We start from the raw sequence: 23963 nt of genomic DNA on the forward strand, positions 1-23963 counted from the left end.
TGTGCAGGTTGTCTTTACACAACACTCTATAAAGACCTTTTGTGCCACTGAGATGATTTTGTCAAAGCCTACTTTAAGTTCACTGAACTGCAAGTGCATTTGTCTAAGCTATTTTCCTACTTCCTAGGCTCTGTACCTGTTTCAACAAGCTTTGTGTTTGCTCCTGCTAAGACTATTTTCCAGAGATTAATATAAATTTGGTAAGATTTCACTGATGATGCTGCAAATATTGAAAATTGCCTTTAACAACTGGAGTACCAGGCTCTGCTATCTGGAAAAAAAAAAAAAACCAACAACCCCCAAACAAACAAACCCCCACAACTTTTCAATGCTCTGTGGTCAATTAAAGAAACATTTAGTTGTTTAAATGAAAGCACTAGTGAGAATATCAGCTTTTCAGGGTACATAGTGCCATTATTTATTGTCATGGAACACTCTTCCCTTTAAAAAGCCTTGAAAACTGCCATTTAATTAAGTGGAAGACCCTGTTTCTCACACTATATTCCATAAAACAAAGTGTGTGTTGCATTTTGCTTATTAAACTAATGTCTGTTCCTCTCTTTTTTCCTTCCAGCCACCCAGCAGTCCACTCAATCAACATGCTGCTGTTGCCTAGTTATCAGGAGTTCAATCCTGCTACCATTGAGGGAACATTAGATTCCCCATTGATTTCAGTGAGGGAGGATTAGTTCCAGGCAGTAGATTGATAAACTGAAACAGAAGTTCTTGCAGATTTTCTGCTGAAAAGACGTTGCCTTCATTAGGGCATTTAGAGCTGCTTCTATCTGGCAGGCTAGCAGTGCTCACTTTGGTAGGTAAGAAGTCTGACACAATGTCGTATTAATTCATAGTTTCTGTCTAAGGAACTTCTAACAGAAGTATCTATAATTTAACTGGTTTAGAGATCCTGGTTGTATGCATGTAGGAAGGTGGGTGCTTCTTCTCCAGCTTGACTAGAAGAAAACAATCATCATTTATCTATTGTTGGGCAGAGCTTAGAAAGGCCCTGACCATGGCTGGCAGGGTAATGATCACAGGTCTTAGCAATCTGACAAGGATTTCTGACACGTTGAGCAGGGCCCACTGGGACCTGACCACTGACTTCAACGGCAAGATTCCTGTCAGCTTCAGTTAACTTCAGTGCTTGCACCGTTTGTCTCTCGCTGCAGTCTGATTTTATCACCACATCCCTATCACACACCTGAGCTCAGGGAGGCATTTAAGCTTGCGCTGACCCAACTTGGCATGTCCCCATATCCCAGCACAGTGCTGTACAGGTTAGCACAGACCCTGAAACAGCATGAGCAGAATACTAAAGTACTAATTAATCACCCTTTCTCCTCAGCAAGGCTAATTGCCTCAGGCTTGATGCCTTGCTGACGCAACTGTTCTGTGCCTGCTTGTCAGTAAGTTCAGCATTCTGCATGGTAGCAGGCAGCTACAGACACATCTCACATCCATCATCCTTTATACAAGGTACTCCTGCTTCTCCAGCACTGAAAGGCAAACACATTTTTCTTTTCAGAAGAGGGGTGTTATTCTGAGAAATAACTAAATATCTCAGTTTCATACCTCTCTGATAGCTGTACAAAACTCACTCTGCAGAACCTTCTTCAGGGACTGTAGCTTGTGTACTGGTACTTCTCCAGATTCTTGCAGTTTCTCCAGTAACTCAATTGCTCTTGCTACATCTGAGTGGGGAAAAAACAGAACACAGATCAGTATAAACAGTGACTAGTAAGTTACTAAAAGGGGCACACTGATGGTGATTTTAAATTTAAAATCAGCTTTAGCAACACATACTGTATTAATCTTGTGTTATACCAGCCTCAGATAGATAATAACACTGCTGTTCAGAGATCCAAATCCCTAAGTATGGACAAACCACGCATGTACACGTACAACAGACACACACAAAGAGGTACAGTCTTAGTTGCAAACATTCTTTGGAACAAAGCTGCCAGTTCAAAGCAGCTAAACCATATTAGCAGGCCTAAAATATTTCTTACTTGCATATGAGAACGCAGCACAGGAACAGTGTCCTGGTTCTGGGTAGGATAGAGTTAATTTCACAAGGAGCCAGGACAGGTGACCCAAGCTGGCCAGGGGCTATTCCATACCATGTGACGTCATGCTCACCATAAAAGGGGGCTAGTCGGGGAGGGGGGGTTCGGCACTGCTCCGGGACAGTCTGAGTGTGGGCTCAGCATCCGGTCGGTCGGTCGGTCGTCGATTGGGTAAACTGCCTTCTGTTATCACCCATTGCGAATATTCCATTGTTAGTGCTGCTGTTGTTGTTTCCCTCTCCCTTGCTATCCCAGTAAACTGTCCTTACCCCAACCCACAAGGCTTTGCCTTTTCCTTCCCGTTCTCCTCCCCATCCCGCCGTGGGAGGGGTGACCGAGCGGCGCGTGGTGCTGAACCATGTCAAACAGTGTGGGGCCCACTTTCAGAAAGTCTGAGAGAATGAAGCTGAGTCCTTATGAAAGCACCCTCAGGATGACAACCCAAGAAAGACATTTGATCTTATCTTCTCATAAATCTAACTATCAACTACTGATAAAGTCTTTATAAAGGCAAGTAAAAGTCTGCTAAGGAAGAATAGGAAGTCTGCTAGAGAAGAGTAAATGTGTAAGGCTCTAATCTACATCTCTAAAGACCTGATCTGCTACACAAAACCCATATGACCTACAGAAATATATGGAGTAATATTTTTGGTGGCCTGAATACTCCTTAAGGATCTGTGTATTGTCAAGGGAAAGATCAAAGTGTCTCCGATGAGCAGTCCAGAGGGCTTAAGTGAGTAGCCATACTGAGTTGTGAGTAGGAATCTGGTCCAGCTGAACAGTGCCCTCACCCTCACTCTCATAACATTTTTTTTCTTTAACACTAGTTCCTAATTTACACAGCCCTAGCCCCAACCCCCCCGCCCCGCTCTGAACCTATGAGATGCCCAACAGCCCTTTATGGCTGGAGACACAGGGGCACAAGAAATAGCGGCTGGTCTCACGGAGGCCATCCTAGTCAAGCAAGGGACACACTGACTTACACGCAGGACTGAACTGAGCAATACATATCCTGGTCAGTCTTCAGGATGATAGAGCTTATACAGAGGGTTTTCTCTTCCTGTGTCATTTAATGCTACCTTGCAGCTTTTCCTGCAAATTTACTGGTATAATTGAACTTGGCAATGCTGTTGTCTTGACTATGTGGTCATTGTCACATCTTCTAGCATCTTTTGCATAGCTACCAGAGCCACTACTGGCCAGTTACACCACTCTACTAAAAATAGGTCTGTATCCTAGTGATGAAATGATTGCATAGTACTAAATGATAAAACAGTATTTGAGGCATTTTAATTATGTGATTTAACTGCACAGAAAAGAAATAAATACCCTCCCCCCCAACCACACAACTCCAAACTGACTACAATGGCTAGAAGCAACCTTATATAATTCTTTCCGATGACAAAGATTGTACTGTTTGTGACTGGGAGATTATGCTAATTGAAACAGTTCTTACAGTCCTTGGCTTGTAGCTGAGCTATACTGACCAGATGTCTTATACAACAAAGACAAGAGAAGTTTTCTGACAATAGAAGAGATATAACAGTAGATGAGCTGCAGCAGGAATAAAATAATAATCACATATTTGCATTTATAAGAAAGTAATTATTATCCAGCTGCATCAGTGTTAGGAAAAAAGATGACACCTCAAATAATTTACAATTTTATTGAGAGGTAGGCAACTGGTCAGCATGGTAGATTGTGCCACAGTAGATTAACACCCAAGTAATTCTCAAGCTTTTTTTTTATAGACACCTGCCAAAAGATAGCTCCAAGTGTGAGAGGAAGCATGGCACAAAGCACATAGTTTCTTTCAGAAGGATGTTTCCGCCTACTGGTCTGTAGTTTGCAATGCAGAGCAGTCTTGGAGCTCATGAACTTTCCGATTAAACTAACCCTAACCCTAGTTCAAAGACCTGTGCTTTTGCTCCAAGCAGTGCTTCAACTGCCAGTTGGCATCTAGTCCATGTTACTAGATCACAGCTAGTCTGAAATAACACCTCTGCACAACATGCACAAAGTGGGCGTGAGGTCCTCAGCACCACCTCTTTTGCTTTCCTCATCTATCCGCTTCTTCACATTACCTGCTGGTATAGACATCGCCAATGTCATTCAAAAGGGATCATCTGAGAGACAGAGACCTCAGCATGATGGGAAAGAGAAGGTCTGGATTAGTGATGAAGGTTTGTGAGCTGCATATACAGAGACAGCAGTTGAAGCTGTATTTGCAAATAAAAAGGGAAGAGACGATGTGGAGGTGTACCAGGCAAGATCTCTCTAAAGCACTTATGATTAGAAAGCTAAGAGGAGATCTGGGAAATAATAAGGCCATGAAAACCAAGAAAAAAATTAGATTCTAGAAAGAAGAATATGACTGATGGCAGCTGATATGTCAAAGAGGATGGTTTTGAGATTTAAGAATAGGTAAGCATACTCTTTAGCAAGAACCATTTCAATGGAATGCGAAAGAGTGGCAATGCATTAAATAAAATATGATGCAATATACAAACATGATTTTTAATGTTCTCAATAATAACAATGTCACAATGATTTTCTAACCAAACTGTCAAATCATTTACCTTGGAATTTTTCTTTTAAAGTCTGTATCTGCCACCCAAGACTTGCAGTTAGATAAATACTCACACTCTCCAATTACTAGTACCAGTTTATGCAAACTGGTATGTCAGACATCACAAAGCAATTAGATGATTTATTTAGAAGATGCTTCAACAGCCTACCATACTAGATCAGATAAGGCCTTTGAAATTCATATGATACATGATACCTATTCAGATATTCTAAATCAGACTGAGGTCTTCCCCAGTGCCAGTTCAGGTAAGTTGCGAACTGTCTTTCCCTCTCACCAGCTATACTTGTAGGTCAGTGCCACAGATGACAGATTGGTTACTATTTTGCAGCTGCTTAGAAGTTTCATCACCACACCTGAAAATTCTGTGAATCACCTTACGTTTGCTATGGTCCTGAACTAAATGATATTCAGTGAAAAATCTGTACTGATTGAGAAATCTGTTCTGATCCAGAAGGAAACATAAATAGCTTTAGGTACATTAATCGATCTAAAAGAGTTACGTACAGATCTAAACATTTCTCTAGGGCACAGACCAGACTCTAGATGATAATTAATCACTTCTGAAGTGACGAGTGTTACAATACAAATGATAAATTCATATTCTAGTTGAAAAGCTTCTAGTTGAAAAGTCTGGCATGGGTGTTCAGCACGTAGTCTCACAGGCAAAACTGGGCACTAAATTGTCATTTGCCAATACTAGATTACTTAACTTTGTGATTCAGAAGTGGTTTGGAGTAGAGAAAAAGCAGAATACCCCAAGACCATTCTCATTTTCCACACTTCAAAATTTATCCAACATGGTAAAATGCATGAATGCTGTTGCCCAAGTTCTTGCTTTGATTTATTATTCACCTATCCTATCTGTTAACAATAAAGAGTCTTTTTTCCTCTTGTCACAATTAGGCCCATAGTTTGCTCAATTTGGCAATGACTTGTGGGATATTGCTCAGGGTAGAGAGAATATAGAATAATGAAGAGCTTCATGGGATAAAATTACACAATGAAAATGAGGCATGTGTTCAGGGCCAAAGCTGTTTGTTACCAGCTGATGCTTTGTCAGGAGCACAATACGGTACAAACCAGAAGATTTTGAGCAGACTAAAAATATATAAATGTAAGTGTTAAAACATGATCTCATGAAATAGGCTGTATTTCCTTCCATTAATAACTCTGAAGGCGAGACTTGAAAGAACAATTGCTTTAGGACAGGTTAAAAAGTGAAATTTATCAGTGCATGAGAACTTAGGTGATGCAATAGGCTTTTTGCTGATGGTTCACTCAAGGTGAGTTCCAGCTAAAACTGAAGTGCGTGCTTGCTCAAAGAACTGATATGACTGGCAATGAGGAAGATTTCAAAGTTATGTTGAAAAAAAGTATATAGCAGGGAATCCGCCCCTGTTGAAGTCGATTAGAGTATTGTTATATGTTTGAGCAGGACTGGCATTCCTCTGCTGGGATACTTGTCCCCAGTCCTCCTTAGATTACAAACGTAGTTAGCTTTGCTTGTAAACATTATCACCAAGGAACTGTTCTTAAATACCATTTCTTACACACTTATGTAAAGTGAAAATTGATGAACAGAGTGTATGTGTGTATTTATATTGATATATGTAAAAAAAAATTCTGGGAATTATGATAAAAACAGTTAAGTTCTATGTAAATAAAACACCCTTGCTTTTTAGTTCTGATTTGTCCTTCCTTTAAGCAGAGATATTTTTTAAACACAACTTCTGAAAAGCATTGTTTTGTCTATTATCAAGCATTTTCCAAAATACGAACTCCATTATACTAACATTAAACTCATGCTAATGTCATTGAAATCTATCCTCATTTCCTACATTCGTATCCCACAGAAACTGATGGGAATTTTGAGTAACAATGGGGGTAGAATTACTCCTCTGTATTCTATGATGCATACACTTTAAGAAGAATATTATTTTCCCCTTATTATATCTATCTCTAACCACATCTCTTTTTTTATACCATTTTTTAACATTCACTCCCCTTTTTGTCTTCTCATCATCATGCTTGCCTACAGCCTTTCAGGAAATAATACTGTTTCAGTGTGGTGGGTCACGTTATCAGTGAAACACAGAGAAGGCAGGGGGCTGTGGGTGGGTGGAACGTGTTTTATCAAGTGCACTCATCAAAAGAAAAGCCTGACTCTCAGAAAAAAAATCTCATTTCAAGTGTTCTTTCTGTATTTTCATTTGAATGAAGTTTCATTTGCATTGCTAGTAGGACACAAGCAGGAGGTTACTATACAAACCCTAAGAAAGAGAGGAATCTCTAGAACATAGAACTAGCAAGATACCATACTGTGATACAAGTGGAACCTTCCCATGAAATACTAAATGAAACTGAGTCATGTATACATGACCATATAGCACACTGCAGTTGAATAAAACGGTCATCGTGCTTAGTTATCACTTTGTTCTGTCATATACTGTTTTCACTTGCTGATTTTTGTTCAAACAGCTACCAATGCACAACACAGACTGATCTGTTTAATTTGCTGGATGTGCTGAAAAGTAAATGCTGTTTCCAATTCTTTGCAATGCAGCTTTTGCAACTCAAAAGCAAATTATGAATCCACAGAAAGAATTCTGGCTGATCTGAACTTGGTGTTCTTTCACATTACTGTTAAAATTGGATAGACCAGGCTCCAGCATTCTGTGAAAGTTGTTCAGCTTGCGGTTTCTCTCTGGTAGATTTTGTGCAGGGTTTATGTTTGTTTCAATTTAGTCAGATAGGTTAAAAATTATTAGGAAAAATGTAGCAAATTATTTTAGCATGCTGAACGCTTCCCATTTGATACTAGAGTGACTCCTGAAGAAGAATGTACTTGCATGCTTTATACTGCAAAATGTGAAAACTGTTGCATGTCTGTGAGTGTCTAATCTTCCTCTCTTGTGCTAGTCTATCAGTTAAATATTGGTGTGCAGACCTTAAAATAAATATATTATCCTCTGACTTAAGAGACTATTAGGCAATTTAATAGCAGCTACAATGCTGTGTAATACTAGTTTGAATTCAAACAGTAATTACTCAGAAACATAGTATTTCTGTACTCCGATAACTACTCTAGAATCATGTTGTTGGGTTGCTCCCAAAGCCAAAATATGGTCATCACTTCTTTATTAACAAGATATTAGAGAACAGGCTTCCCATCTTCTTGAGGTCCTTCTACTGTCTCATTCACGTTAATTCTGTAGACCTTCACTGCACTGGAATGCTGGCTACTAGCAAAAGTAAATGTGCTGCGTAAACACCACCCTTCGGTACATCAAAGAGGTGGAACATCACTACAAATTGACAGCAAGGATACTTAGTAAGTCTCTAAAATATTCACTAGCTTCACCATGGCATTACAGAATAATAATCCTGGCAATTTGCAAGCTCTGTTCCGTCGTGCTTGAAGACCTTTAATCAGGCTGAAGGTGAAGAATTTGCATGATATAACAGGTCCTTATAATTGCAGCAGTTTTTCATTCCTCCAGTACTTTTGTTCGGGTTTAGTTATTCCTTTAAGCTCAGGAGAATACATTCCGGAATTCTTAATGTTATTCTGTCAACTTTTTATCATAATTCCCAAAGCCTGCATGGGATGCTTTATTATATTTAGCAATCTTCTCCAAACACTATCAAATGACAGCAGGTAATCAATGGTTGGGCAATCAGAATTCCATGGTGATTAGCAAAGTTCATTCATAATTCATAGCCAGTAGCCCTAGCACATTGTATCAAACTATTTATGTGACTTCATGGTTAAAGCACCAGCCTTGGAAAATTTTCAGCGTGTATCTTTTGAAAATTTTCTGTATTAGTAGAGCACTGTTGTCAGTTGCTGTGTTGTACAACATGGTGATTCTTACTCTGGTATCAAATACCAGACTGCCCACTATGCTTCCATTCACCTCTTTGGTTCCTTACTACCAGCACAGTGCTCTCCTAATATACAATAGCTATCCCATTAATTTAATATATTTACTTAGTCTCATCTGGAGAGTTCAGAAAAATCGAGGTAAAGTGCAGCCTCTTTTGCCCACTTAAGTTAGTATGTTTGTCTTACCTAAAATTTCATGCTAATCGGTAAGCATAAAGGTGTACCTCACCACGGTAAATCAGACTCAATGTGCAGGGAGTGATGAGCTAAGCTGTTAGAATACGGCAATATTATTCAACGCTTTACAGTGTGTATCTGTGAGGTCTATTCAAATTAATTACAGAAGAAGAATAATACCAGTGCTTTCATACTCTAGTATGATATGGGTAGTAGTTACAGATTTACTGCAGTGCCACTTTACACTCCTGCGGTTAAACATTACTATGAATGCACAAGCAAATACAACAAAGCACAACCATACAGAACTCTCATGATTCATCTTGTGGTGAGGGTTTCAACTCGCCACACTTCTGATGTAGACCTCGACAGCTCAGCGACTCACCCTAGGCTGCCGTTACAGTCAATGAAGAAAAACAGACACTTTGAGGCTACAATTCATCTGACCTATTTTAGATGAGATGAATCACGCTCTGGGAGTGCCTGTTCCCTTTGTTGACTATAAAGGGAGACTAGATGATTAGCTCAGATGTAAATGCCTGCATCCTACATATTAGACATCTACATCAGTATGATGAAACCCACTCTTACTGTCCAGATATATAGTGAATGACTCATGCAAATTTGCCTCCATGTGGTCCAGGAGACACCGTATTTCAGAACAGTGTTGTTAGCAGGCAGGCCAATGTATTTGTTAGTTAAAGCTTTTAAAAATGCCTTAACCAATGATTTTATGGATTTTTTCTTCTTAATGTATGAGAAAAATCAACCATGAAATACGATTCAGTATATCTCTGTCTCATTTTGCCTGATGTGAAACAACTGTTCCCAATGACATAAGTGGCATATCCCCACGGGTTTCTACATATGTTCCCCCACTGCCTGGGGCAGGCTCATTTCCTTTGGCTACTTATTGAACCATTTTTTGGTCTATATGTTTCTATATGTTTGAGCTGCACCCAGGTTCTGTCTGCCTCTAGCTTCTCAAGCACACTATGGGCATCCACGTTCTCTGCTTCACTCCATTTCTCAGACACAGAGCCTGTGACCTAGCCGTTGCACACCCCAAGGCAGTGTTATATACATGAGTTTTCCCAGCAGCTTTAGCAGGAACACCTGAATATGACAGCAAAGGTCTGAGATGTTTTGCAAAACGACTTACAGAAAGGATGCTGTTTATTTGCAGGGAAAACAGTGCCACCTGTGATCCAAATACAGACAGTGAACTGTGTGGAGATTCCTCCATCCAGCATCCTCAACACCACACAAGTCCTTCAGGGCACTCTTCAGCAATTTTGCTGTTTCAGACATTCTGCCTGAAATACTGAAACACTGCCGGTTCAGGCACACTGCTCCTGAATACTCTGCTTAGCTTGTTCAAACCCAACATTCAAAAAGTTCCCTTAAATGAACAAACATGCTCATCTATGTTCTCTGAACCTCACAATGTCTACAATGTCTTAAGTAATCTCCCCCCATTCCCGCTCTCCTAAGTTTTCACTAGTGATTTCTAGTCTTCTCCTCAGCTAGGGATTTTCTTAGCCTTAACCGACCATGAAGGCCAACTGGAAGAACTGGATTTGCTTTACTTTGGTCAATCTTCTTAGCATATTCATTACTGTACATAGGTAGAGCCAGTCCTCAATTTTTTTCCTTGAAGACTTCATATAACTGATATAAGTCAGTTCCGGGAGTGTAGTGATAGGACAAGGGGTAATGGGTTTGAACTAAAAGAGGGTAGATTTAGATTAGGTATTAGGAAGAAATTCTTCACTGTGAGGGTGGTGAGGCACTGGCACAGGTTGCCTAGAGAAGCTGTGGATGCCCCCTCCCTGGAAGTGTTCAAGGCCAGGTTGGATGGGGCTTTGGGCAACCTGGTCTAGAGGAGGGTGTCCCTGCCCATGGCAGGGGGGTTGGAACTAGACGGGCTTTGAGGTTCCTTCCAACCGAAACCATTCTATGAAGTCACAGGAGCCTCTTTGTCAGCAATTTTCAGCATTTTGTTTGTGCATGTGTTTGTGTGAGAGATCAATCTACAGAGTTCCTTAAACTATTAAGAGCTCATCAGATACTTAGAGAAAGTGGCTTGGTACTGTCACATTTCCATTGTTGCTTTTTAAAGGAGTAACAATAAATCACAAAACAGTAAAGACTGAATTAATGGGGAATTCAAGATTGTTTCAATCAGTGGCTTAATTCAAGGCTTGAAGAGCAACAATGTAGCTCAGAATTTTCAAAGATGGGCATTTAAAATTAACCTCAAAACCTAATTGTTTTTATATATAATACAAAATTATATTAAAATATACTGTAAATATATATAAATTATATATAGTAATTTATATGTCATATGATTTATAGATAATTTTTATTCTTCCAAATTATTAGTTTCATTGCAATTTCTAAAGCAATCAGGATGAGGGGGTGCATAAATATGAATTCGAAGATTTTCACCAGAAGATTTTGCCATCTGTGTGAAACCAAGAAATTACAGATAAACCAACCCTTTACATTTAACAGCACTCACTGCTTTTGTATAGAAGGCATTGAACATCGCATCGGTGTGAAAATAAGTTATCAAATTATCCTTTAAGAGAAAAGATTAAAAAGTAAAGCTGAAAATGCAAAGAATAGAAAACCATTGAAAATGATGGTATTTTCTAATACAGTACTTAAAACAATGCCATGATTTTTCCCCTGCATTAGCTGTGGAGAAAAGGAAAGGGAATGCAAAATTCCTTTTTCTTTTTTCCTTTGTATGTAGTTTTGTCTTTACATTGCTTAATCGTACCTGCTCTCTGTGATCATAGCTAGCCACTCCCTGCTGAATGGAGCAGATGAGACATGATTCAGGTCCTTTTTTTGATCAGGGACAGTCACAAATATGATACTAAAAGACAACAGGTTTTTTAAAGTTTATTTGGTATTCAAATAAATTTATATATAATGAACATATATTAATTGCTTAAATAAAAAATTTAACCCTTGTTTCCTGCAGGAAGCAGGATATTTTGTACTTTCAGACTTAGTGTTATTTATTTTAATCCTCAGTCTTTCTGTAAGTATTTTTTTAAAAAAGAGAGATCTCAGATGTTTAAAGCAGCTATGTGCCTACACAGGACATGCAAAATGGTGTTCTGACTTCCTGAAATGACAAAAATAAAATCCTTTGAAGCAAAGCTATAACTCCCTGAGATATTTGGTATGGTGAATACACGTGGCCTTAATGACTTAAATTCCTACAAGTTGAACTATGTGAAAGCAAGGAAGCTGTCCTACTGCCTCCTGTAGCCATAGATACCTTGTAAAGAGATGCCTTGATAACTCTCCACCAGCCTCATCTGTCTCGTGATCACAACATCGCTTGATCTTGTAGGATCAGTTCTGCCTCAGCAGACACCACTCACCATGCTGGAGTGGAGCTGCTTTAAACACCAGACAAAAGCACACTGGACACTTTGCTGAAACTGCAAACGTAAACACTTTAGAGGTTCTGATCCCAGATTAAAAGAAAAAAAAAGCTGGTACATTAACATACCTCAAGGACCCTACTTAACAGAATATTTGCTTTTGTGTTTTAAACCACAAGTATATAGAGAAAAATATTAAAATCAGTGAAGGAATTAAACATTTGACTAAGCTAGAGAAGCAGAAAACAGAAATAATTACAAGCAAGAAGCTTGCCTGAACAAAGCAAAACAGGATGAAAATCAACACACTTTTCTCTTTCTTAGCTGAAATCCATTCTCTCGCTCCCCTGCCTAAGCCAAAGCAAGTATTTATGCATCCTATGTGCACATCACAAAACAAAAGTATTGGCCATATGGGCAACCTCATGCCTTTCCCACACCGATACTTTCAGCGTGTTTTTAGTTTGCATCAGAGAGATTTTTGTTGGCAGGGAAGAAGACAGGAAGAGGGAAAAAAAGGCCCCAACAGGTGTCTCGCAAAGGGAGGTACGGTTAACTTAGGGATGCTAATTCTCCTTCACAACAGGCACCATGTTTGAGCCAAAGCAGTAACTCTCACTTTCGTCCCTGCTCGTATGTCATTACTAGAGTCTCCCGCTGCCTCTCCTCAGTTCTTATCTCTCCAGCTAATCTTAGTCTTAAACCTTTTTCTGTTATTACCAGAAAGATGAGAAAGATGGCTGTGGGCTACTGGCAACTGTACATAGTGACAATACAAATTGTCACTTGAAGTCTTGCATCACAATTTTATCTTCTGTTTTTCTAGGTAGTCTGAGACTCCGGTGAGACAACAGCAAAAAGATGGCATTTGTGCAATACAATGGATGCAACATAGTCGTTATGTACGCATACCTAACATGACTTTATCTGTAGGCTCAGGTAACAAGAAGAGAGTTAATATTCTTTCTTCAATTTTAGCGGATTTAAAGATATTGCTTTTTGCAGAATGAATCCCTCTGGTAGCTGGCTACATACTAGTCATTTCTCAGGGAAGGGAAAAACCCTGTTCTTTGAAAGTGTGTAGGTGAAAAGCTACAACAGCAAGAAGAAAGCAATATAAATAAAATCCTTTGTTAATAAATCCCTGCAAAACTAGGCAGTTCAGATATGCTGCTGGTAGATGTCAACAACTGACCACTGTTAACTTTCAACTTTGAAACAAATACGACCTTAGAAGAAAGCCTATGTGACTATGTTGAATTGCTGCTGCAAGTTATGAACAAAACTGAAACAGAAAACCGCTGTGAGCACCTTTGCAGTGCTGTCGCTGGTGTCCTACATGTTGAATGACGCTGAGAACAGAAGCAGGAGAACTGGAACTCATCTCAGGTTGCAGCCTGATTTCACAAGGTGTCTAACTAAGATACGAGGGGCACACCTGGCATACTTTGACATGGTTGTACTGTTAGGATGCAAAAGGTGCTGTATAAATTGGTAGAAACTCCAGAGATATTGCTATCGGGTTACAAGACTATCAGGCTACAGAGGGGATCAGACATACAACCACCTCTTTTTCCAGAGACTGCTTCATAGATTTTAAAGCCATCATGCCCTCTTCAAGTTTCTCTGGTCTGGCTTCCTATAACAAGGAACAGCTATATTATCCTTTTGATCCTGTGCTGATTCAATAAATACCATTTGACAAAAACACTGCTGCCAAATCTACTGAAAAGTGAAGAGATGATGGTAAATAAACTTCTGAGGGCTTAAGGCTGCTGCTGATGGCTGTGGTCACCCACCTAATCTATTTCAAGTACATTCCTCCCCAACGCTTAACTGATTGTAGAGGGATTGATACCTTAAGGTCTAGGAGATTTACGCTTTTACAGAAAACATGGTTGAAGAAGAAAATTAAAGAATTAGTGGATGTGGAGGATTAGTGATTAAACATGGGCTTTTATTGAAAAGAACCAGTAAAAATCTAATTTTGGTTCAGAAGAAATAAATTAAGAGCCTATTTTTGGCAACACTCTTCCTTATACAATTATCCATGTTTATACAGAAACAATTAAAATCAATTCTTTGATGTTCTGTGTATTCAGGGATACTTCATTGTTTCATCTTTTAAATAATAAAGAACAATCCTCATCCGATCTCTTCTCGACACACAGTTTTCTAATCAAGATTTTTTTCTCTCTTTTTCTTACAATTGTTAGTAAAGTAGCACTAGGGTAACAAAACATTATGAGAAGCTGTATACATTCCCTGGTAACGCAGCTGAGTTGCATTTGAGAAATTTGGAGTTTATTTAACCACTCCGTTTTAGACTCTGGTGAGACAAGTTCTCAAATACATACATACATCTCCCTCTGAATTTAACATATCTAAGATTCAAGCTTGTCATTTAAATACTGAACAAAACATTGTTAGTATGTAAATGTGCATTTCTGAATCAAATCTTCTCATCTGAATAAAGAATTAACAGTTGAATGTTTCTCATTCAGAGGCTGACTCTCCAGCAAATATCTCAAAAGAAGATTAAGCTGACTGAGATTAACTTTGAAAATGCTAGGATTTATACATACATGTACAGTTTACAGCACATTAGTAAGTATTATTTTTTAAATGTCAAAAATGCATCATGTGAAACAAATTAACTGTGCAGGATGGCAGACAGACATAAATTTACAGTTACTGGCTTCTCAAAACACTATCATCTGCCTTTTCTTGGTTTCCTCTTAAATCCTCATCTTCTCATTATTTGTGCTTCTAATGAGTAACTAAAATCAGTAGTTTTACATAACTCATATTTTGAATTCTATTGCATTACCTACAAGGGAACATTATGAATAACACAAACATAGGTCAGCCAAATGCTTGTATTTGTATCTTTTTGCACTTGCATAAATGTCATCGATGTTAAGGAGAGCTGTACATGTACGTGTTCTGAAACGGAGAACTCAAAGGACAAACTATCCTCTGCACAAAGCTGATTACTTCAGTAAGTTGTCACATTTTTTTAAAAAGTTTCTGTCTGATAACATCATCAAAGGTCCAACTCAAGCGATAGGATGGAATTAAGCAAATTGTTTACTTACAATTACATTAAGAGGTTAATCCTTTTTTTCTGTAGTTACACAAATGTCTCTCGGACATCAGTGTGAAACTGAAGTTTGTAGGATCCAGCATAGGGATGTTATTTATAAAACAAGTCCCTCTTTTTCAACATTATCTGTAGATAGAGAGTATACATTTACTACATACAAAAATAGCATCCCTTGTGTTTTCTAATCATTCACACTCTCGCAACTTGTTGCAAATAGTGAATCCCACACTGGTGCAGGGGTTTGTCAAAGCCTCCATCTACTTCACTCAGCTGGAGGAGCAGGTCCGCTTTCAAGGATCAGAACCAGGACACATACAGATGAGCTAGGCTTACCACTTTGCTCTACACAGGATAAATTCAGGTAGATTAAACCAATTACTTCACTGCTACCATGTCTAAAGAATATTTTCAGCCTGACAGAGCAGGAGGAACAGAAGGTCCCTGCACAGCTATCGGTTGGCCATGAGCCTGGTTACTCTTTCAAAGGTGCCCCACAAACATTTCCTAACCACACATTCGGCTTCTGCAGATACACCTTGTTATCAGTTACGTGTTTCTGAAGGAAACATGACTGGAAATTTAAGATATTCCCCCTCTACACTCCACAAAGATGACTTGATGTGAAAAGATGCCACTAGTTTTGTAGAAGACGTTTCCATGTATCTGTCTGCAGGCACAGCTCTCTGACGACCAGCAGCACCTGGGTCCTGCAGCACCTGCTGCACCCTGAAGACGATACGATGAACTTTAATTCATTTCCACCCTCTGTGCCCCTCAATTTCCACATCACCATGAGTTGCTCTGCACCGGAGGACAGGGCCCTCTCGGGGAGGGCGAGGCCAGCCAAAGGGATGTGCTCCTGCAGGCGCCCGGCCCACCCAGGCACATCCAGCCTAGAGCAGAGCTCCTGTGCCGCCATGTGCCCCTGCACCTCCTTAGGTCAGGCCTGCACTGTCAAAGGCATTTAAGCTGGACATGTGCATTTAACTTTTCAAACCATGTTTTTTTTACACCACTTATGAAAACCAAAGATGACAACTGCTTCTACTCCAGCTCCAGAGCTGCAGGAGGCACGGCTCAACCACACACTTCACTCACCAACACTTCATCTGCACGAATCCTCGCAAAATGTCCCAGTCACCACCCATAAATCACCATCTCAATCCCCTTATCTTAATCCATCCCTTCATAAAAATACATTAAAAAACCTGCAAATAAATGTTGACACACTGATGTAAAAAAAAACCTCAAACATTTCAGTCTGTGACCAGAATTGGCACTTTTTTTATGTTCCTACAAACAATAGACCTTTTTTTCCTTGGAAGAATGAATTTGGTTATTCCTATGTCCTCAGTTGGCATACCAAACAAAGAAATATTGGACTTAAAGTCTGTGGTATTTGCAGAAGTACTTTTCTATTTTATCAGGCTAGGCTGAAGAACAAGAGAAGAGATCCCGGTGACAGACAGGGAGCCAGGCGGGGAGCAGCGCATCGTTTAGCACTGCTCCAAGGGCCTCACCCCGCTCGAGACAGACCTGCCCTTATGCTACTCCTCTGTCAAGGACTGTATTTCACACTTTATGAATCTGGTTGTCTCTTCCTGATGAGTATATTATATTTTTTTCCCAAGATAATATACATTATACTAATATATGCACAGTCTTATGTTTAATACAGTTTCTGTTACATACATATATATGGGCACAGACAGGGAAAAATCCCCATTTATGAAGGCTATGAGAATGTAATGAGAAGAAAAATGACAGGAAGAGGAGAGGAGGAAGGAAGGAGTACTCCTCTAGCAAATAACAATGTATATTAATGGTCAGGCACCATTCGGTATCACAGCTGACAGAGTTTCTCTGTCACCTGTCACAGCTGATGGCGATTCCAAGCCTATTCGTACTCCTACTTATCACTGAACATCATGCTTTATAAAGGATTTTCAGGAAGTTTCGGGACATCCACTCCACTGGAAAAATATTTGTTTGAATTTATAAAAGACCAACAGAGCTCAGTTACGCATTACAGCCCAACAGCAAGAAGTCTTTCCAGTTTCCAAGGATATATTTGAAAGCAAGAGAAATTTGGTTGTCAATAGCCAATAGCTATGACCTTGTTATAAAACTTCACAGGGATTAAAATATCAGTACTGTATATTCAGTCTATTCAAATTTCTTCTTTCATCCTCAGTCACATGAAGAACTGAAACCATCAGTGACATGAATAGTAACTATATAAGGAAAAACGTAATAGGGCATGGATTATTAACAAAAGGCAGTTGAAAGCCCCCCTTCACATGAAAAGATATTCCCTTGCTCTTAATCATGAGATGGTCTTTGTATGAGCTAATTGTATATCTTCAAAAACAAGAAGAACTTTTGAAAAGTGCCCTTTTAAAGCTGCCACTTTCATCGTCCTATGCAGAGAGGAGCAGGACTGAGGTTTTGCAGCAATCTGAGCAAATACACAGTCAGCTTTCTTTCAGAGCAGATTTTCATCTTGGAGGAAAGAGCAAAAGTAAAATTCTAAGTAAGATAAGCTTTATGAAAAAATTGCCAGACATTTAGCAAAATAAAAAAGTTTAGATAGAGTGGAACATCTATTATGCATAGCTAGAAAGACGTCTGCTTCAATTTGCAGGCCTCCATATGACCACTCCTAGAATGAGTGCCAGGGGAAGCACAGAAATCTATTTCCTCCCAACGCATTTCTGGGAGCATAATGGTACTTGCAGAGAACGCTTCCATCAGACCGTGCTAACACATCCTTTAAGTGATCACACCCACAACAAGCTTCCTTTAACTTCTGATTGCTCACAATGTGTACCTGTGGCACACAGGAACTCACGGGAGGTCCTCAGAGAATTGCTGGCTGGAAGAGATGGCACCGCACTTGGAGAAGAGCAGAACACATACGCAGCGTTTGGGACAACATCAAGCTGGTGAGGTGGCAACGGTCATGGGACAGCGGATGAACAGAGGATTAGAGGAGGAAATTGGGTTGCTGAACAGTGAAAATGGTTAAGGGTTACAGGCAATGCACAGAGCGATGGAGTTAACAGGGCTGAGTTTGACAAGAACTGGACAACAGAAGATGGCACGTGAGGGAGACATGGTGCTCTGGATAATAAAGGGGAAGGCAGCAACTGCTGGTCACAGGGCAGGCTGAGGCAACGCCTCTGTGGAAGACAAAGGACATTGAGAAGAGAAGCAAAAGCAGCGCTGCCCGTCCCATGCAGAGAAGGACGAGATGCAAGATGTGACGAGTGGTATTGCCAATTCAAACAAATACTGTTGGAAAATGCCAACTAACTGCAATCAAAGCTGTCTGTAATCAAAATCAGTGTCAAACAAGTTCTTACTAAAGAAATACATGTGGAAAGAGTAAAAAATAATTGTATAGGTGTTTTTAAACATTTCTCTTTTTGCTTAGAGTGACTGCTTTGATTTTTTTTAATGGAGGTAAATTAAGCTGGGAACATACTTAAAAATCCATAACCTTCAACATAAAATGAAAGAAGAAAAAAAAAAAATCCCAGCCTTACTTTTTTGCTTGTTATTTTATGAAACGTAGCACAGTAACTTTTCGTTTCAACCTATAACAACGTACAGTTTTCAAAATCTCTACCATCAACTCTCAATTGGCCTAAAAAAATCCCCCACTTAGCTCTGATGGGCACTGGGGATTGCTGATGGGGTGGTATTGATTCAGGATGTAAGGCATTTTCAATAAAGATAGGAAGGGTGCACATGTTTTTACAGAGAAAACTTACATAGCTGATGCCCGGCAGCTGGCTCGTTCCCCTTCCAGAGCTCCCAAATGCTAGGACCATCCTCCCTAAGCTCCCCACATGTAGCTCCACTGCTTTACATTTTCTCCCTCAGTCACTGATTCCTTCCCCTCCTCCCAGCAGAGCACCACGCAAAGGTCAGGCAAAAGCCTTTGAGATTAAATTGTAAGTGATTAAAATTTCCATTATTTTGTGAACTTGTTCCACATATTAAAGAGCCCTAATGGAACTTGCACACATTTGTGCAGGTAGAAAGGCACATGATGACAGGAATTAAGGAAATTAATTCCTGTGCTTTGGACTGAAGTAATCTTCCAGAATGTAATTGGCTTTCAATCATTCACACACAACATGCCCTTCACCTTTAAATGGTAATTCATTTTACCATACAGGTTTTGAATTCCATTTACGTCAGGCTTTAGGAAAGGTCCCATAAATGTTTTGTCCAGAAGGAGACTCCATCAGAGTGTAATTCAGATTTCTGATGTATGTATCCATATGATGTTTTATCGTTTCTGTGACTCTTAGCAGGGGTAAATGCAGAACACTCCTGGACAGAGATCAAGCAGCAATTCCCCTCGCCTTTCCTGAAACACTCGCTATTTTCTCGCTGCGCTGAGCTCTCCATGGGACATGGCAAAGTGGATATTGAGTGCACAAGACTTTTCAGGGCCGCGCCAAGATCACAGCAGAGCTGTGCAAAGCAGAGTGACAGTAAACATAGCTGCGTCTGCTTTAATAAAAGCAACAGAAATCTGGAAAATCTCACCATGTAGCACTTTCCTTTTTCCATGGCTGTGAAATAAAGACTACAGAGGAAATATCTGGAAGCACTGGGCTTGGTCCAGTTGCTTCTGGGGTTGCTTCAGCCCACCCTCTTCAGTTGACATAGGAGCAACATGTTATAGGTGATGAAGCATATCCCTCTGACAAAATGGCCTTCTGCAGGCCAGGTGTAGTATTTAAATCTATTTCTTCTTGTCTGTATTTTCCTTTTACACGTCACATCCTATCATTCTGTGATGTTTTATCTCACTCGCACCAATATCAGCCCTGGCTGACAACCAGGGAGACTGTAGTTGGCACCCTTGCCAAATGCTTAGGCATATCCTGGACACAGACAACAGATGCTTATATTTAAATTGGGACTAATTTGCATTTTTGTGTATTGTGGATTTTTCAAAGCATAGTTTTAGTAATGAAAAGGAATGTGTAATTCTGAAATAGTAATACTTTCCTTTGAAAAGCCAGGTTTGCTAATGGATTGCCATCTGTTCAACCCTTTGCCAGGAAATAGATTTGTCCTGCTTACTGAAAACAGTATTAGGGTGAAACTGTAGATTACACAGTGGATTTCTGAGCAGTTTAATTTAAAGTGTATGCTAGCACATAGAATCATAGAATGGTTTGGGTTGGAAGGGATCTTCTTATTTCAGTAAAAATAACTTTAGAGTCTCCTTTTCTTCTAATGTTGGAATTTAAACCACCCAGCAAACTGTATTTAGAGTACTTTGTGGGCTGTTTTGCTCCCATGTTGGTCCCAGAAAAGGTGCCTACGGCTCCTTTAGCATTTTGAAACCGAGTTCATCAGGTTTCTTTTGCATAGGATTTACAGCAAGAAGCTCTCTATCTTGCTTTGAAATCCTATCTTAATCCTCTGGGTAAAAAACATTTAAAAAACCAAGGCACTGGCCTCAATCATGCTTTCAAGAGTACAAGATTTATACGTGCTGGGATCCTCTTGGAGCCTCTGGATGCAAGTTAGGAAGAAGGACACCACGGCAATTCAGGATGCTAAATCAGGAACCACTGGACCTCTCGAACTGATGGAGCCAAAGGAGCAAACCAAATCAGAACAGTAAGTTACTCTCCTCCGTAACCCACAGAAATTTAGTAACATTTCTGCTGAGCCTTATGACAGATGCAAATACACTGTGAGGAAGAGGTCCAATTTTTACACACTGGAGTCAAAATTTGAATTTTAACATAACTTCAAGATTTCAGCACCCTCTTACATTACCTCGGTAAGGTTACTGACACAGTCTTATGGATAGCAAAACACCAATCGCTCTCTCTACCCGGACCGTGCAGTTGTCTACAGGAATACGCAGACGCACCGTTTTGTAGGGTAACATCATTAACGCCAGCTAACAGACAAATTGCAGTCACTGCTCTCTTCCCCGCACCACCCCCGGCCGCCAGCCCCCAAAATCGCCTCATTTTGCCAACAAACGAGGTCTCCCGGGGAGGTGCGAGCTCCCAACTCGCTGCCGGGAGCGGCCGGCCGGAGCCGCTGCCCCCACCACAGAGCGACCCACGCCGAGCCACCTGCGGGGGCGGCGGAGCGGGGGCCCTCAGCGCCGAGCCCCGGGGACGGGCGACCAAGGGGGTAGCCCCGCTGGGCGGAGGCGGCGGAGAGTCCCTGAGGAGCATCCCCGAGGAGCGTCCCCGACGCCCGGCTCAGCGGCGCGGAGCGGAGCGCTGGCCACGGAGCCACATCCCGCGCCTGCGGCACCGCCGCGCTCCCGCCGGCGGGATGGCAGCCCTACCCCCGCCCGGACAAAGTTTCATTTCCTCCATTTCATCCCTTCTCCTGCCTCCCACCTGAGCCCCGCGGGGAGGCGCCTCCCCACCGCCCTCCGCCACAGCCGGCTGCGCCGGTACCACGCACCGCGGGGCCGGGAGAGCCGCCGCGGCAGCGCTCGCCGCCCGCCGCGCTGGGGTTGCGGGGGAAGACCCGGCGCTTCGCCGCGGCGGCTCCCCGGGCAGGGCACGGGGAGCCGGGGCGTCCGGGGCGGCGCGATCGGGGAGCGGCGGCGGGGCGGGTAGCGACGGCAGCCGCGCTTACCTCTGTCCAGCGTGAGCGGCTGGACCGCTGTCAGTGTCGCCATGTCTGCGGCGGGGCTGGAGCCCGAGTGACGCGCGGCTCCGGCACCGGCGTGGAGTGCGGGGAAGGGCGGGGAGGAGGCTGGCAGGGAGAGGGGGCGGAGGAGGAGGGTGGCTCCGTGGGAGGAGGAGGCGAGCGGGGTGGAGAGGGTGCCCAGGGGAGGGCGGCTCGTCGCAGACGGGGCGCCGCGATGCTGCGGGCGCAGGGCGGCCCGGCGGGCCCCGGCGCGGGCTGCCGGCATCTCTGCGCCTCCGGAGCCGGGCCTGGCGGGAGGCCTCCGCCTCACCGTGCTCGCCTCAGGGCGGAGTCCCGGGGCCCGCAGCTCGGAGGTGCCGGGGCGGCCCGGGCCGTGCGCGGGGGTGGGGGGCGGGTCGCCGCCGGTCCTACCACCCCGGGGGTGCCGCAGCGGCCGGCGGAGCGAGAGAGAGGGGTGAGGGCGGGGAGGTCCGCAGCGCCGCGGGGCGGGGAGGACGCGCGGGGGGCCGGATCCGGCGGCCGGGCCTCGCCTGGGCCGGGGGCGGTGGGGCGGGCCGTGCCGCCCCGTCCCGGGGCTGGGAATCTGGTCAGCGGCGAGGGGGGCGGTGTGTATGGGTGGGGCGCTGCTTTGAGGGCTGGGAAGGTACCTGCGAAGCCGGGAGAGGAGGTACCTGGCCCCCGTGCAGGGCCTCGGCCGAAGAGATGTGTCCCTTTTGGATGGACCAAACCGTCGGTCTCACCTTCGGTCCAGCCATCACCTCTTTCCTAACTGCTGGGTGCATCCTGGCCATCCTCGAGAAATCCAACGTCCTCTCATAAAGCACAGCCAGCATGTCTCCACAGCGTGGGGTTCAGTCCTCACCTATGCAGAGGAAGAGGTTGGTCACGGAAGTGTGGTGGCCACCTCGTGCAAATCAGCTGCAGCTTGTGTGAGCTTGGAGGCCTTCGCAGAAGACCATCCGTGAAGGTGGAGTGTCACGCTAGAGCTCTGTGGGGTTTGCTGGCAGCCCTCTGGTTGCCTACCCTTGTCCTTCACATGAAGTGAAAGGAACCTTGTCAGCTGCCCTCCAAGAAAGGTGTGGCAGAGTCCCACAGAGTCTCTGCTGCCTTCCAGAGGAATGACTGAGCAAAGAATGGCGTCCTCTTTGACTGTTGCCCTGTGTAGTACCTGCCATCTTGTGTTTGCCCAAGGAGCAACACGGTGACGCGGTGGAGCATCACTCTGAACGGGAAGGTAGCGTTCATCTCCTAACCCATCCAGATCTGACAAACCCCAGGGGACTTGAAAGTACGGCAGTTCAAGATTGCACATTAATAAAAGCTTTCAACTGCAAGGGTATTTAAGCACTAGTACAGATAATTAGGGAAGCTGTGGAAATTTTGCCATTAAAATTCTTCAGAGCAGATTAAAAATACATTTGGCCGGTTTAAAATTAGAGAAGTTTAAATAATATATGAACCACCCACTTCTTCTGATAAACTGAATTCAGCACAAATTTGTCTAATTAATAAACAATAAACAGTAGCCCATTTGAGTATCTTGACAAGAAAATGTTTCAATTGGCTAACACAGCAAAGTCAAGAAATCAGTTCCTGGCAAGCAGTCAGCTTTTAAAATCAAAATTAACATAAGGATTTTTATTATGCAGATTTTATGTACTTGCATAGCAGCTGGATTGACATAAAGTGTAACAGCTCCTCTTAAGTAGTCACATTACTGTATATTGGATTCATAGTCCCGAACAGAGAAGAAGTACACATTTGGAACTATAACAACCTAATGTGACAACTCTCAAACTGTTATGACACTTCAAAAAATCTATTACGGATATAAAAGTGTGTTTAAATAATATTAAAAGCAAGGTGCCAAGTTAATTAGCCAACCAGGTTGCTTTTCATATAGGACTTCATAACCCTCAGACTTGCTTTTTTAAACTGCCATCTTGCGAACAGACATTTTGAAACAAAATACAGTTCTTGTGGTAACTTTTTAATCAATAAATACGCAGTGTTAATGCCAAATAGATAACTTTTTAGAAACATATAACTTTAGAAAAATCAATGTTTGGGC

The 23963-nt window shown here is 42.1% G+C and overlaps 1 protein-coding gene across 2 annotated transcripts in view; it reads right to left on the reverse strand.

Annotated features, from left to right (window-relative positions):
• LIN7A (lin-7 cell polarity scaffold A) overlaps positions 1–22351 on the reverse strand; it is a 53338-nt gene extending 30987 nt beyond the window's left edge. The window contains exons 1-3 of one of the 2 annotated variants that reach the window (XM_075747706.1): positions 21878–21941; positions 15267–15361; positions 1573–1691 (exon numbers count right to left, since the gene is read on the reverse strand). In XM_075747706.1, the coding sequence (XP_075603821.1) occupies positions 1573–1691; positions 15267–15318 (171 nt within the window). In that variant the 5' untranslated portion in view covers positions 15319–15361; positions 21878–21941. Of the gene's footprint in view, positions 1–1572; positions 1692–15266; positions 15362–21877 lie in introns of both variants that reach the window. The other variant, XM_075747697.1, reaches the window with a different exon arrangement.
• Positions 22352–23963: the final 1612 nt, after the last annotated feature.

The sequence above is a fragment of the Balearica regulorum genome, chromosome 1 (genome assembly GCF_011004875.1).
Source record: "Balearica regulorum gibbericeps isolate bBalReg1 chromosome 1, bBalReg1.pri, whole genome shotgun sequence".
NCBI classification, from domain to species: Eukaryota; Metazoa; Chordata; class Aves; order Gruiformes; family Gruidae; genus Balearica; species Balearica regulorum.